This window comes from Eulemur rufifrons, chromosome 3 (assembly GCF_041146395.1).
Source record: "Eulemur rufifrons isolate Redbay chromosome 3, OSU_ERuf_1, whole genome shotgun sequence".
Taxonomy (NCBI): domain Eukaryota; kingdom Metazoa; phylum Chordata; class Mammalia; order Primates; family Lemuridae; genus Eulemur; species Eulemur rufifrons.
The window spans coordinates 18359504-18374154 of NC_090985.1; the positions used below are offsets into that span (position 1 = coordinate 18359504).

At 40.7% G+C, this 14651-nt stretch overlaps 1 protein-coding gene across 2 annotated transcripts in view; it reads left to right on the plus strand.

Annotated features, from left to right (window-relative positions):
* The first annotated feature begins 14067 nt into the window (after window positions 1-14067).
* Window positions 14068-14651, plus strand: part of ENTREP2 (endosomal transmembrane epsin interactor 2) — a 334397-nt gene continuing 333813 nt past the window's right edge. For both annotated transcript variants that reach the window (XM_069465806.1, XM_069465807.1), the window contains exon 1: window positions 14068-14286. In XM_069465806.1, coding sequence (XP_069321907.1) covers window positions 14068-14286 — 219 coding nt within the window. The remainder of the gene's footprint in view (window positions 14287-14651) is intronic.

The following is a 14651-nucleotide window of genomic DNA, read 5'->3' on the forward strand; positions in this document are numbered from 1 at the left end:
ACATTGAACTTGGACAAGCTAAGATGTGAGGTTTTCATCTGAAATTGTAAACAAACCTACTTTGAGGGGAGATTTTAAAAATCTTTTTGTGGTAAGGTAAAACAGATAACAGAAATCCACCCAGATCAAGTGGAGAGCTGGATAAATTATTACAAGGTGAGTGGGCTTGTAACCACCCCTCCACATGCCTGGACCCAGTGACAATCCCCTTCCTTCTCCTCCAAAGTGATCACTGTGTGACTTGTAGTAATCACTTCCTTTCATTTCTTTATAGTTTTATTGCTCAAGTATTGATCCTTAGACACTATAGTCTTGTCAGTTAAAAAAATTTAATATGTCTTTCAAGTCTCTTTTCATTTACAGGTTTCCTTTCAATCTCTGTCTTTTCCCTACAATTTATCTGTTGAAGATCCCAGGCTATCTGGCAGTCCGGAGTTTGCTGAGTGCATCCTCTTGGTGCAGTTCAACCTGTTATTCTGTCTTCTGGATGTCCTGAAAACTGGCCGCGGGAAGCTTTGGGTTGGATTGAAGTCAGGCTTCACGCCTTTTGCAGGATGTAATTGATGTGTTCTTTCATAAGGAGGCACATCATGTCTGGTGTTCACTCTTTTTCAGTGTCAGCACCTGCTGAGGCTCAATGCCTGTGATGTGCAAGATGGTGATATTTTAATTCAATATTTCTTCTTCAAACATTAGTTGTGATATTACTATCAAAAGATTTCCACTGAACTACTATCTGGTTCCCCAATGAAATACTTCATATAGGAAAGAGTAAATAAATGCCTCATTTTTTTTCTCATTTGCCAGTTTCTAAAATAATGAGTTGTTTCCCTATCATCCTCTGAGGGCAGTCAATGACTTTCAACAATGCAGTTATGAACTTCTGGATTTAAACATATTTGATAGGTTTGAATGCATTACAATAAGTATTTTTATTGACATTCAGCTTTTTCTATCTTTAGTAAGTAGCAACATCTAAAGTTGGCTCCTGAATCCTTTTGGCATTACTCCAGTAGTCTATGGAGCTCTCTTGTTATGTAGACTGTAGAGGTTTGGGATAGGGTATGATTCCAAATCTCGGATCAGCCATTTCTTTTATTGAGAAACGGTATTTCAGGACCATAGTCTGGGCCCTCGGGATAGTCATTGCTACTGGATTGGTCATTGTCTCTAGACATTTTCAGTGGACAGAGCTAAGAAACACGCACAGAATTAGCTACATAGATAGACAAAATATACTATCTCGTGAATTCATACTCCTATTTCCAATTCAAATTCAGGACTAAAGGGTTTTTCTGCAACTTAGCCTATATTTACATCTCTAACTTTTCCTCTGCACTGAGAAGCTGGTTCTCAGGAACACAAGGGATGATAGAATTAGCATAACACATAATCCCACATTTGCTTAATCCTGCATTATGCAAATTATTTCCCAATAATACTACTAATATTATTACCACAACCAATAAATTACTAAAATCAGTTAAAAGATTTTGCATTTGCTCTCCCCATTCAACCCATTTTTAAAAATAGCCAGACTATATCCACATTGTCAGAGTATATAACCAGTACACACAATACTTTCTTTCTTTCTTTTCTTTTTTTTTTTTTTGAGACAGAGTCTCGCTCTGTCACCCTGGTTATAGCGCAGTGGTATCATCGTAGCTCACCGCAACTCCAAACTTCTGAGCTCAAGCAATCTTCTTGCCTCAGTCTCCCAAGTACCCGAGACTACAGACACATGCCACCACCCCCAGCTAATTTTTCTATTTTTTGTAGAGATGGGGTCTCAAACACCTGAGCTTAAGCCATCCTTCGGCTTCTCAGAGTGTTAGGATTACAGGCGTGAGCCACAGCACCCAGCCAATACTTTCTTTTTAACACTCAATTAGTCTCTTTAAAAATAACAGCTTTATTGAGGCATAATTAATATACCATAAAATTCTCTCTTTTAAAGTATACAATTCATTGGTTTCTAGTATATTCACAGAGTTGTACAACCGTCACCACTATCTAATTTTAGAACATTTTGTCACCTGAAAAAGAAACCTGTACCCATTAGTAGAGACTCCCATTTCCTCCTCCTTCCAGTGCCTGGCGACCACTAATCTATTTTCTTCCTCTATGAATTTTCTTCTTCTGGACATTTCGTATTGATGAAATCATACAGTATGTGGCTTCCTGTGGCTCCTTTCACTTAGCATAATGTTTTCAAAGTTCATTTATATTGTAGCACATATCAGTACTTTACCACTTCTTATGGCTGAAGATATTCTGTGGTTTGGATATACCACATTTTGTTTGTTCATTCATCAGTTGAGGGATATATAGGTTGTTATCACTTTTTGGCTATTATGAATAACAGTGCCATCAATATTTGCATACAAGATTTTGTGTGAAAATATGTTTTCAGTTCTCTTGGGTATATATCTATGATGGTAATTGCTGGGTCATATGGTGAATCAAAGTTTAACATGGTGACAAACTGCCAGACTGTTTTCCAAAGTGGCTGCACCATTTTATATCCTCCCTGGCATGTCTGAAGGTTTCACTTTCTCCGTAGCCTCACCAACACTTGTGATTGTACATCGTTTGTAGCCATTTTAGTGGGTATGGAGTGGTGTCTCATTGTGTATTTTTTTTTTTTTTTTTGAGACAGGGTATCACTCTGTAACCCAGGCTGGAGTGCAGTGGCGTGATGGTACCTCACTGCAACCTCCAACTCCTGGACTTATTCATGTTGAATAAGTTCTGGAATGTTTGTGCCCTTTGACCAACATCCACCCATTTCTCCCACCCCCAAGTCCTTGGCAGCCACCATTCTACTCTCTGTTTGTAAGGGTTCAAATTTTTTAGATTCCGCATGTAAGTGAGATTATACAGTATTTGTCTTTCTCTGCCTGGTTTATTTCAATTAGTATAATGTCCTCCAGGTTCATCCATGTTGTTGCAAATGACGAGACCTTCTTCTTTGTTATGGATGAATAATAGTCCTACATGAGTATATACACAAACACACAAACACACACACTTATACATGCATGCATATATACAGACACACTCTCCACATTTTTTTTTCCATTCCTTTATCAAAGGACATATTAGTTGGTTCTGTATCTTTGTTCTTATGAATAATGCTGCAATGAAGATAGAGTACAGATATGTCTTTGAGATACTGATTTCTTTTTCCTTTTTTGGCATTTCTTCTCTTGGTTGAAGACATGTTGATTTAGATCCTTTGCCTACTTTTTAAATTGGGCTATTTATTTCCTTACTGTTGAGCTGCAAGAGTTATATATGTATAATATTTATGTTTATTTATGTTATAAAAATATACATATTTATTTTCTGGATATTAGGTCCTTAATAGATATATGATTTGCAAATATTTTCCCCCATCTGTGCATTGTTTTTTCATTTTCTTGATAGAGTCCTTGAAAAAAGTTTTTAATTTTGATCAAGTACAATTTATCTATTTTTTCCTTTGCTTACTTGTGATTTAGGTGTCATAGCTAAGAAACCATTGCCTATTCCAAGGTCAAGTACATGTACATCTATGTTTTCTTCAGTTTCATAGTTTTAGCTTTTACATTAGGCCTTTCATGGATTTTGAGTTAATTGTTGTATATGGTATGAGGGAAGGGCCCTCATTTAGTCTTAGTTTTAAAAAAAAGCTATATATTTAATGGTCACATCTGTACTTACTTCAGTGTCTGTCTAGTTACCTTGATTGTTTGAAGCTCATTAACTAATAAGATTCTTCAGTAAGGGCTTATAGGAATTCCTGTACATTGATGATAGTTTATCTGTGTTCTTTTTAATTGAAACTTAGTTTTACTTGATATAAAATCCTTGAGTGACACATTCTTTTCTTGATTGTCTTCAAATGCTTCTATATTGTTTTTCTGGCACAATGAATGTTTTGTTTCCCTAATAGGCCACCTGCTCTTTTTGCTTTGATGACCAGAGTCAATAATTTTATTGTACTATATTTTGGTCCTGGCCATTCTGGTTTGATATTGTCTGGTACAGAATATACTCCTTTAATATGAAATTTCAAATGTTTTTTTTTTTTCATTTCAGGATTATTTTCTTGAACTATAGCTTTTAGGATTTGTTTCGTCCCCTTGCTTTGGTTTCCTTTTTGAGAACTCCTTTCAGCCATATGTAGGATCTCCATTAACACTCTTCAAACATGCTATTCTCTCACATTTTTTCTATCTCTTTCATTTCTTTATGATCTTAAAAATTTTCCTCATCTAATAAGTTGAAGGCCTTACTAGAACAAAGATTGACCTCCCCCAAGCAAGCAAGAAGTAATCCTGCCAACTGATTGCCTTTGGACTCAAACTGCAGCTCTTCCCTGGGTCTCCAGCCTGTCAGCCATATATATACATGGAGATAGATACATAGTTATAGTGTTGCTCTTATATCCTGTGACCTTGCCAAGTTTTTCTTTGTAAAGCCCTTGGGATTTGCTACATTTATCATCTGCACTTAAGGACACTTTTATTTCTTCCTTTCTAATATATATGCCTTTTGTTTCTTTTTCTTGCCATATTGCAGTAGCCTGAACTTTTCAAACCATGTTGAATAAAGTAAGAGTGGACATCCTTGCCTTATTTCTGATCTTAGGGGTAAGCACTCAGTCTTTTACCTTTAAGTATGATGTTAGCTTTAGTTTTTTTTATGAATGCTCTTATCAAGTTAAGTTTTCCTTTTATTTCCAGTTCTTTCCTGAATTCTGTTCCTTCATTTCTGCATTTTTATGATTTTGGTTTATATTTTTCTTTTATATCTTGTACTGTTTTTAAATGTATATCAACTTGTTTCCAAATTGTAGGTTACAGTTTTAAACTAATGGTAGGTTTTGTCTTTCTGGTATGTTCTCATTGTCTATAGGGATGTTCTACTTCTTGTTGTCTTTTTTGAATATCCTTCTTAAGAATCCAAATCTTTTTAATCCCTATAAGAAAAGAGTAAAAAAGGGACTTCCACATTCTTTCCAGGTTAAGGGGTCATTATGATAAAATCTAAAACCTAGAAAGTTGTTTTGATTTGGACCCCACACTTAAATCACTAGATTTCTGAAGTTTCATTACTGAGTGTATTTATTCTAAGATATTGAAACAATGATATAATTGGAAGACTAGAACTAATAAAAACATTACAATAATGACTATTAAATTATAGGTAGGAATTAGTCCATATGAAATATGAGGTCTGGTGCAAGATCTTATTGATCTTTTCCATGCTTAGGGCAATACCTTGTGCATTATAAAATTCAATAGATATTTATAGAATAGATGGATGAAATAATGAGAAAAATTAAAACTATAAATACTTTCTTGATTTTAGGAAAGACATATCAATACCAAAAAAATACTATAGTTTTTATTCTAATAAGTTGCTATTCTGTTCACCGTGAGAAATTCAAAGACATACCCATTGTGAAGTCTCTCCTCAAAGTAATTATACCATGTTTGAGGAAACAGCTTAATCTGTTTTCCCTGTGCTGGCCTGGAAGATGGCTTCCAGCTACCAAGCTGCCTCTGCTAAACATCTGTACTCTGCTCTTAGTCTACCAATGGTGTTAAATCTCACCCTTCCTCCTATTTTGGTTTTGTTTGCTATTTTGGGTCCTAACCTAACTTCGTCTTCTGCTTGCAGACCTTATGGATCTAACTTATTTTTTGGTCTTTTCCAACTTAACTTGTTCTGCTGCCACAAACGAGGAGAAGCTGGACCTAACAGTAGTGTTTTCTAATAGAAGCATTGGCATAATAATAGAAAATAATTGGCACTTAGTGTTTGCTATGTGCCAGGTGCTGTTCCAAGTGCTTTGATAAATTAAATTATTTAATCCTCACAAGAAACTTACAAGGTACTATTACTATCTTCATTAGGAAGTGGAGCTGGGGTTTGTACCAAGGCAGTTTGACACCAACAGTTGTGCCCTAACTACTCTGCGTCCTGCCTTTTAGATGTGAGAAAAGACCTAAAGGAGGGATCAAGTTTGCCTAGGTGACAAAGAAGGCCGTTCTCAGCAGGAATGGCCCACTAATGTCCAGAAGCTTAAATAAACAAAGGCCAGTATTTTGCTGGAGCAGAAGGTTAGGGAAACATGTTGGAGAGAGGGAAGAGAGAAGTTGGTTTTGCTGAATGGTCCAGGCTACCACTGAGCGTATAGCTTGCTTGCATGAAAAAGGCCACCATATCCCCTTAGAATTATGCCTCAGCAATGGGCCGCTGCTGCAGCTCTTGCTGTTGCTATGAAAAGGTGGGGCCAGTCACATAATCAACACTAAAGATGAGTGAGTCCTAATGCTTATTTTTCCAAGAGATTCCCCATTTATCCATAGCAAAGTGTTTAAATTTTGTTTCTTAATTTAAAAAAAAAAAGTGAAAGAGTTCCGGTTGAAGGTGACTCTCATACTTCAAAACCAAATGATAAATTTTACTCCATTATTTTCTGTTCACTTGATGGATGAGAATTATCAAATCTCATGTGGTTTGACTCATAATTTTCATAGTTTTTCCCTAAAGGCAAAACATTTCTTTCATGTATAATTTTGTTTGAGTCGGCTTGTATGAGTAACTGCTTATTCCAATGAAATCATTAGAATACGTAGGTTTCTAATAACCTGATTTAATAGTGCTGGTTGAGTCAACTTAACTGGAACTTACTTCTTAGGCTCATTACCCTCTTTGGGTAATACAACAAAATTTATTTCTCAGGGGCTTTTCACAAAATCCTAGTGCGTGGTAGTTCAGAAGTATTAAAAACTTCAATTTTAGCATAGAGTTTAGGATATAGGATTAAATTGAATAAATAGTATTTGAATACCACTATCTGGTAAAGACTGTGCCAGGTGCATTAGGGAATTGCAAGTATGAATGATCCTTATCTGTAAGGGACTCACTACTAATGGAATAAGGCCACCCAGCATTTATAAAGTACCCAATGTTTGCCAAATCCTTTTCTATATTCACAACATAATTTAAATCTCATCACAGAACCTATGAAGTAATAAGTATTTCAAGGCCTGTCAAAATTAGATCTCTTTCTTCCCTGAACTTAGTTGTTCTTTAATTATTTTGGTGGCAATGAGATAGACATTTTAAAACCAAGGGATAAATATAAGTCAAAGTTTCATACACGCATTATTCTCAATCAATGCCCAGGGATTCCTGAATACTTTCAACCCTCCAATTATGATCAGCTGAGCAAACGTGCTCCAGAGTTGGTGATGAAAACCAGAGGACACTGGGGGACAAGTATCTGTTCCAGTCACTGCTTTCAGTTCCTTTGTGTATATACCTAGGAGTGGCGTTAATGGGTCACGTGGTAATATTATATTTAGTTTTGAGGAACTGCCAGACCGTTTTCCCCCTGCACCATTCTGCATTCCCACCAGCAATGTATGAGTGCTCCAATTTCTCCACATCCTCCCCAACACTTGTTATTTTCAGGGTTTGTTTTATTATAGCCATCCTAGTGGATGTGAAGTGGTATTTCATTATGTTTTTTCTTATTGAGGTAAAATATACATAATGTAAAATTTACCAGTTTGATCATGTTTAAAGGTGCAATTCTGTGGTATTGAGTATATTCACATTGTTGTGAAATCATCACCACCGTCCATCTCCAGAAGTTTTTCATCTTCCCCAATTGAAACCCTGTACCCATTAAATATTAGTTTCCCATTCCCCACTTGCCCTACTCCCTGGCAACCACATTCTATAGTACTTTCTGTGTCTATGATTTTGACCACTCTAGGTACCTTATAAAGTAGAATTGGATAATATTTGTCCTTTTGTGACTGGCTTATTTCACTTAGCATAATGTCTTCAAGGTTCACCCATGTAGCATGTGTCAGAATCTTCTTCCTTTCTAAGACTGAATAATATTCCATTGTATGGATATGCCACATTTTGTTTATCTACTCATCTCATGATGGACACTGAATTGCTTCTATTTTGGGGCTATTGTGAATAATGCTGCTATGAACATGAGTATACCTCGTTGACTCCTTGTTTTCAATTCATTTAGATATATATCCCGAAGTAGACTTTCTGGATGATAAGGTAATTCTATGTTTGATTTTTTGAGGAATTGCCGTATCATTTTCCACAGTAGCTGTACCATTTTACATTCCCACCAGCAATGTACAAGGGTTCTGTTTTCTCCATATCCTCACCAATACTTGCTATTTTCTTTTCAAAAATTTTTTTTTAAAGATTAACCATCCTAATGGATGTGAAGTGGTTTTACATTATGGTTTTCATTTGTATTTCTCTAATGATTAGTGATGAGCAAATTTTCATGTGCTCATAGGTTATTTGTTTATCTTTTTTAGAGAAATGTCTATTCAGGTCATTTGCTCATTTTAAAATTAGATTCTTTGTCTTTTTGTTGTTGGATGGAGTTCTTTACATATTCTGGTTATTAATCCATTGTCATATAAATGCTTTACAAATATTTCCTTTCATTTTATAGCTTGTCTTTTCACTTCCTTGATAGTATTCTTTGATGCACAAAAGTTTTTAATTTTGATGAAATACAATCTATCCATTCTTTCTTTCGTTGTTCTTGCTTTTGTTATCTCATCTAAGAATCCAAAGCCAAATCCAAGGTCATGAAGGTTTATGCCTAGGTTTTCTTCTAAGAGTTTTATAGCTTTTGCTCTTATATTTAGGTATTTGATTCATTTTGAGTTAATTTTTGTATATGGCATGAGGATGGGGTCCAACTTCTTTCTTTTGCAAGTATAAATCTGATTGTCCCAGCACCATCTGTTGAAGAGACTATTATTTCCCCATTTAATAGACTTGGTACCCTTGTCAAAGATCAGTTGGTATGGATAATGTATGGATTTATTTCTGGACCCTCAACGCTATTACAGTGGTCTACATGTCTATCCCTATGCCAGTAACACAGTGTTTTGATTACCGTATCTTTGTAGTAGGTTTTGAAATGTGGAACTGTGAATCTTCCAACTTTGTTCTTTTTCAAGACTATTTGTCTATTTGGTGAACTTTGCAATTCCATGTGAATTTTAGGACTGGTTTTTCCATTTCTGCATAAAGGGGTATTGGAGTTTTGATTGAGATTGCTTTGAATTTATAGAATATTTGGGGTATTGGCATCTTAATAGTGTCTTCCTATCCATAAACACAGTATGTCTTTTCACTTACTTAGGTTTTGAATTTCTTTCAGAAATGTTTTATAATTTTTAGTGTACAAGTCTTTCACCTCCCTGGCCAAATTTATTCCCAGAAATTTTATTCTTTTAGATGTTATTGTAAATGGAATTGATTTATTATAATTTCCTTTTCAGATTGTTCATGTGTATAGAAACACAACTGATTTTTGTTGTTGATCTTATACCCTGTAACTTTGTTGAATTTGTTTATCAGCTCTAGTGGTTTTCTTGTGGAATCTTTGGGATTTTCTATATATAGAATCATATCACCTGCAAATAGAGAGAGTTTTGCTTCTTCCTTTCTAATTTGGATTCCTTTTATTTCCTTTTCTTGTCTAACTACTCTGGCTAGAACTTCCAGTACAATAGTGAATAGCAGTGGTGAATAGTGACATCCTTGTCAAATTCCTGATCTTGGGAAAAAGCTTTCAATCTTCTGCCATTAAGTATGATGTTAGCTATGGGTTTTCCATAAGTGCTCTTTATAATGTTAGGAAGTTAAGAGAAAGTGAGTTTTTAAAATGGTATTCATAGAAATAATTTGAGGTCTAGAATGATGATCTTTTTCCAGAGAGGATTTTCTATTGCTTTTGCCAGCACCTAGGGGCTTGAGCAATGCAAGATTACCTTAATCCAAATTCAGGTTTGGGATTTCTGAGTACTTGCAATGAGAGGTTGGCTTATTTGCTACATCCAGGTACAGCCATTTGGGGTTCTATCACAAGGCAGGGGGCTGGCTTACTGGGTCCCCACCCTTGGAGATTCCTGGACTCAAACTTACCTTTCTAACCCTGTACAGTTGCCAGAGCAGAAAGGCAAGTCCCTAAGCAAGTTTCTAGCTGCCCAAGTGCTGCATATGTCTCTCTGGATTCCTTCCCCTACTGGGTCTTGGCCTGGTGTTCCCTCATTATCTACATATTCTTTGGTACTTTTAAAAACATATTTTAAAAGTATTTCATCTGGCATCCAAGTTGTCTTTAGCAGAAGTAGCTAGTCTCCTGTTCCTGGAAGTGGAGTTTCTCCCTTAACTATTACTCTTTGAGAGGCAGAGATTGTGAGATCCAAGTAAGACTTTCTTCTGCCTTAGAGAGGATACAAAGTGTCAAGTTTATTTCTCATCTATCTGTGGAGAGGTACCTGCTGAAAAGAGCAGGAATCTGAAGCAAGTGCGGGGTGAGCAAGGCACTTATAAATGTTACTCATCTTCCTGTGGTGCAAGCAGGCAGGGAACCTGCCTTTCAGCAAGAAGCTCAGTCACCTTGTCATGCTTGCTTAAAAATAAGGATCTTGTCTGTTAGTTCCACCTGATCCAGAGAGAAGAAAAAGTTATTATGAATTAGTCCCAGGGGTCACCAAGAATCTCCTATAATAACAGTATTATTACAATACTTTTATAAGAGAAAAGCACCTGAGGATCAAAGAGAGTCAATGAGTTGTCAGGATCAGCACCAGGAGGGCTAAGCCCAGGCCAGCACCCTCTCTCCTGTCCTCCCTCCCTCCCTTTCCTTCCTCTCCTTCCATTCTTCCTTTCTGAGTCACCTCCACAAAATTAACTCACTTTTCTTATTTATATCTCCAAATTCCAACTGCTAATCAAAGTAATTTGGGTGCTGCATTTAATACAACAGGATTGTAAAATCCTGTAAAACATAGTGTTAAATAAAATTAATAGGAGGCCATTGGTTTGGACTGAGCTCCTGTACTGGGCCCCAACAGACCAAACCAAGATGGAGTCACTCATGCTAAAGTTCTAAGCTACCGGGGTGAAACTAAGTTGTTTAGCTGACTTTCCAAGAAATCAAGAGAGGCAGTGGGAAAAGAGGGAGGAGAGATGAGAGAGAGAGAGAGAGAGAGAGAGAGAGAGAAATAGCCAAATCTCCAAACAGGCCAGTTTTAGCTGCATAAGGAAATTCTCTCTGCATTAACCTTTACAACGAAAGTAACTTTGAAATGACCGACCTACTTTTTGTTCTTTGTTTCTGCTTCCTTCAATTTTTTCCTGTACATAATCACTGCCCACGTTTCAGAGCAGAGTTCTCTGAATCTCTTCTGGTTCTGAGGGCTGCCCAATTTGTGAATTGTTCTTTGCTTAAATAAACTCTTAAACTTATTTTTTCTAAAGTTTTCCTTTATTCATATTTTAAAATTTTTAACATTTATTTATTTTCATTTTATTTTTTAGAGACAGGGCCTCTGTTGCCCAGGCTGGCGTGCAGAGGTGCAATCAGCTTACTGCAGCCACGAACCCCTGGGTTCAGGTGATCCTCCAGCCTTGGCCTCCCAAAGCACCGGGATTATAGGTGTGAGCCACCACGCCCAGCCCTAGTTTTTCTTTTATCAATAGAATTGATTTTTAGAACAGCATAGTAAGTTTAATTTCTCGAGCAGTCTCTCCCTGTGTCCTTAAACTAAATTTCACAGGGAAGGTAGATCCCTCTCCTAACCCATCTTCACCAAAATTTCCTGCTATGTTGCTTGGAGCTCTTTGCATATCACTCATAAATAGAAGAAAATTGATTCCCATGTATTTTGGAAGCCCATCCAATTCATAAATGGGGGTTCACTGGAGGCTGGCAACTTGCTCCCCCCATATTTAATTCATCACCAACACCTCCTAAACATATTCCAAACCCACTCAATTCTGGGTATCTCCACCATCTCTTTCTTAATAAAAAACATGTCACTCCTTGCCCAGCTGATAGTAACAGCCTCCGAACTCTGCTTTCACTTGGGCACCCCTCAACCCATTTTTGATACTGTAGTCAAAAAGCTCTTTTAACGTCTCCTATCATCTATTTTTTTTTTTTTTTGACACCATGTAGTACTCTCCATAACACTTAACCCAATGTGCTGCCAGTCTCCTCACTAGACTGACAGTTCCCTGCATGTAGGAGGCTTGTCAGCTTTATGCTCATTCTCAGATCCTCAGTGTCTGGCACATAGTGGGTGCTTAACATAATTTTTGTAGTACACAATGTCAACAAACTGTGTCATTTGCTAATTTGTGAGGCTGATTGTCTGTTTCTCTCCTAGTCCCTTAAAGGCAGGGATTTTGTCTGTTTCTTCATTGATGTACCCTAAGAACCTAAAAAAAAAATGCCTTGTGATTAGAGTCCTTTACGAACTTTTGTTAGAGGAATGAATGAATGAATGAAAGAATGTGGGAGATGACCACAGTGAGACTCTAACTCCCTGCCAGTCTAGGGTCGCTTTGTATTGTTTCAAGCCCTTAAAAAGTGCTGCCTTGTGAATTTCAAGGCAGAAATGTCTCCAGGAAATTGGAATTTGTACTGGAGTGCTCCAAACAATGAGGGCAAGAGGCTTAGTCATGTTATAGATAAGAACTGGGGGAGAAGGCAGCCTTTGGCCACAGGCCAGCATTTTGAGGTCAGCCACTTTATCTGTGGAATTCCTCACCCCCTGTTCATCCCTTGGCCATCCCGTTAAATTGGAAAATAAATCCCATCCCTGCTAAGGTGTTGGCTGATAAAGGCTTGAGCTATTGCCCCTTCAAGGGGAATTTGCATTTTAATAGAGGCTCGTCAAGCCCCAGAGGAATCAATATCTCTAACGGTGAAATTTCAAGCACCAGCAACTGAGATATTTTGGGGCGAGACTCGCCAGTGTTTCTCATCCAACAGGGGACTCCATAAGTTCTGCTAGAGGCCATGGAAGAATGGTCTCGGGAAATGACCTGCCATTTCCCTTTATTACTTTGAACTTTGCCTTTTTATGTCTGATCCCTTCAGACTTCCTAACGCTTGTGGGTTTCCTATGTCAATACAGCCCTTTTCAACACAAGTAGTCTTAAAGTTGTCTCATTAGCAGGCCCACAAAAGAATTATGACAATCAAAACTTCCAGGTTTTCTTGGTATTCCAAATGGAAGCCAATACTTAGCTATTTAAAACACTATGTTGGCACGAGGGAGTAGAGATGGTTCAATCCATTATCAGTGATATTGTGCATTTAAATTCGTTTTGTGCAATTTTTTAAAAGCCCAAACTTTTGACTTGTGTCAGAAGCCATGCCTACGAAAGGTGGGCAAGAAGCATCGTGTGTGACCTGGCACTGTTTTAACTGCCAAGTGCTCGCGAGCAGTTATCAGCGGATGGTTTGGGAAATTTCGGAACTGCAGAAAAGCAGCATCTTGGCTGTTGGGTTTCTGCATTCGAGAGAGGCTCCTGCCCGCCACACCTGGGGCCCAAGGCTCGCAATTTGCCTCCTCTCTGCTCCCTGCCCCGCGGGCAGTCTGCCGGTCCCCAGCGCCGCGCGCGCCCATCCCGGGCTGGCCCCAGTCTCCGCCGGCTCGGCCGGCCCGCGGGCCCGGCTCCCAGGCACCTTCGCGCCGCCGGCCGGCCGAAGGCTCCGCCGCGAAGGCTGCTGCCCTCGCCCTTGACGCGCTGCGGTCCCCACTGTCCTCCCCCAGACCCGCCGCCGCCCTGGCGTGAGGCGCTAGCGCGGCGGCCGGCCGCGGGGACCGCACCTGCGCCTTCTCCCACCCTTCGCGCCCGGGTCCGGCTCCCGCTCCAGCCCCAGCGCGCGGCAGCGGCGGCTCGCGCCCGCGCTCGGCCCGGGGAGCGCGCGGGGCGGGCAGGAGAGGGCGCAGCGCGGCGCGGCCGGCGGCGGCGGCGGCGGCGGCAGCATGGGCGCGGGCACAGGCGGGGGCTGCGGGCGCCCGGCTCCCCGCCCGGCCCGGCCCGCTCCCGGCGCGCGGCCGCCGCAGCACCCGCGGCCGGCGGGGAGGCGGTCTCCGCACCCGGCGCAACTTGCCTCGAACCCTCTGTAAGGAGAGGCGGCGGCGGCGGCGGCGCGCGCCGGGGCCGGGCGGGAGCGGGCGAGGCGTGCGGGCGCCCGGCATGATGCCTCCGGCCGGCGGCCCCCGACCGCTGCGCCCCGCCACGCTGCCCCGCAGCCTGTCCCGCCTGCGCGAGTGCCCTGGGCGCTCCCGCATCGTGCTGGCGCTAGGGGCCACGCAGATGGCGCTCGGATGCCTCATCGTGGCCGTCAGCTTCGCCGCGCTGGCGCTCACCACCTCGGCCCGCGTCCGCCACTCCTGCCCCTTCTGGGCCGGCTTCTCGGTGAGTGTCTGCGGCCAGGCAGGGGCAGGGCTCCCGGCGACGGCGCGGGCGGGGACGCGAGGCACTGCAGCCGCCCGGACGCCACCGCAGGCGCCAAGTTCGGGGCGCGAACGCCCAGGGCCGAGCAGCTGCAGCGCGGGGTGCAGTTCAAAACTCCGGGCAGAATAACTCCGGGGACCGAGTCGGCGCTCTCGGAGCATCGCGTTCCGTTTCCTTTTGCGCTGGTCCCCGGAGTTACTTTTCTTAGAGGAAACAAGCCAGACTCCCGCCCTCCGCCAGCCCGCAGCGGCCGGAGGGACCGCTACCAGGGACTCGGCGCGCTGGGGACCCGACCTAGCCAGCCAAGTGACAGCATCGGAGGCCAG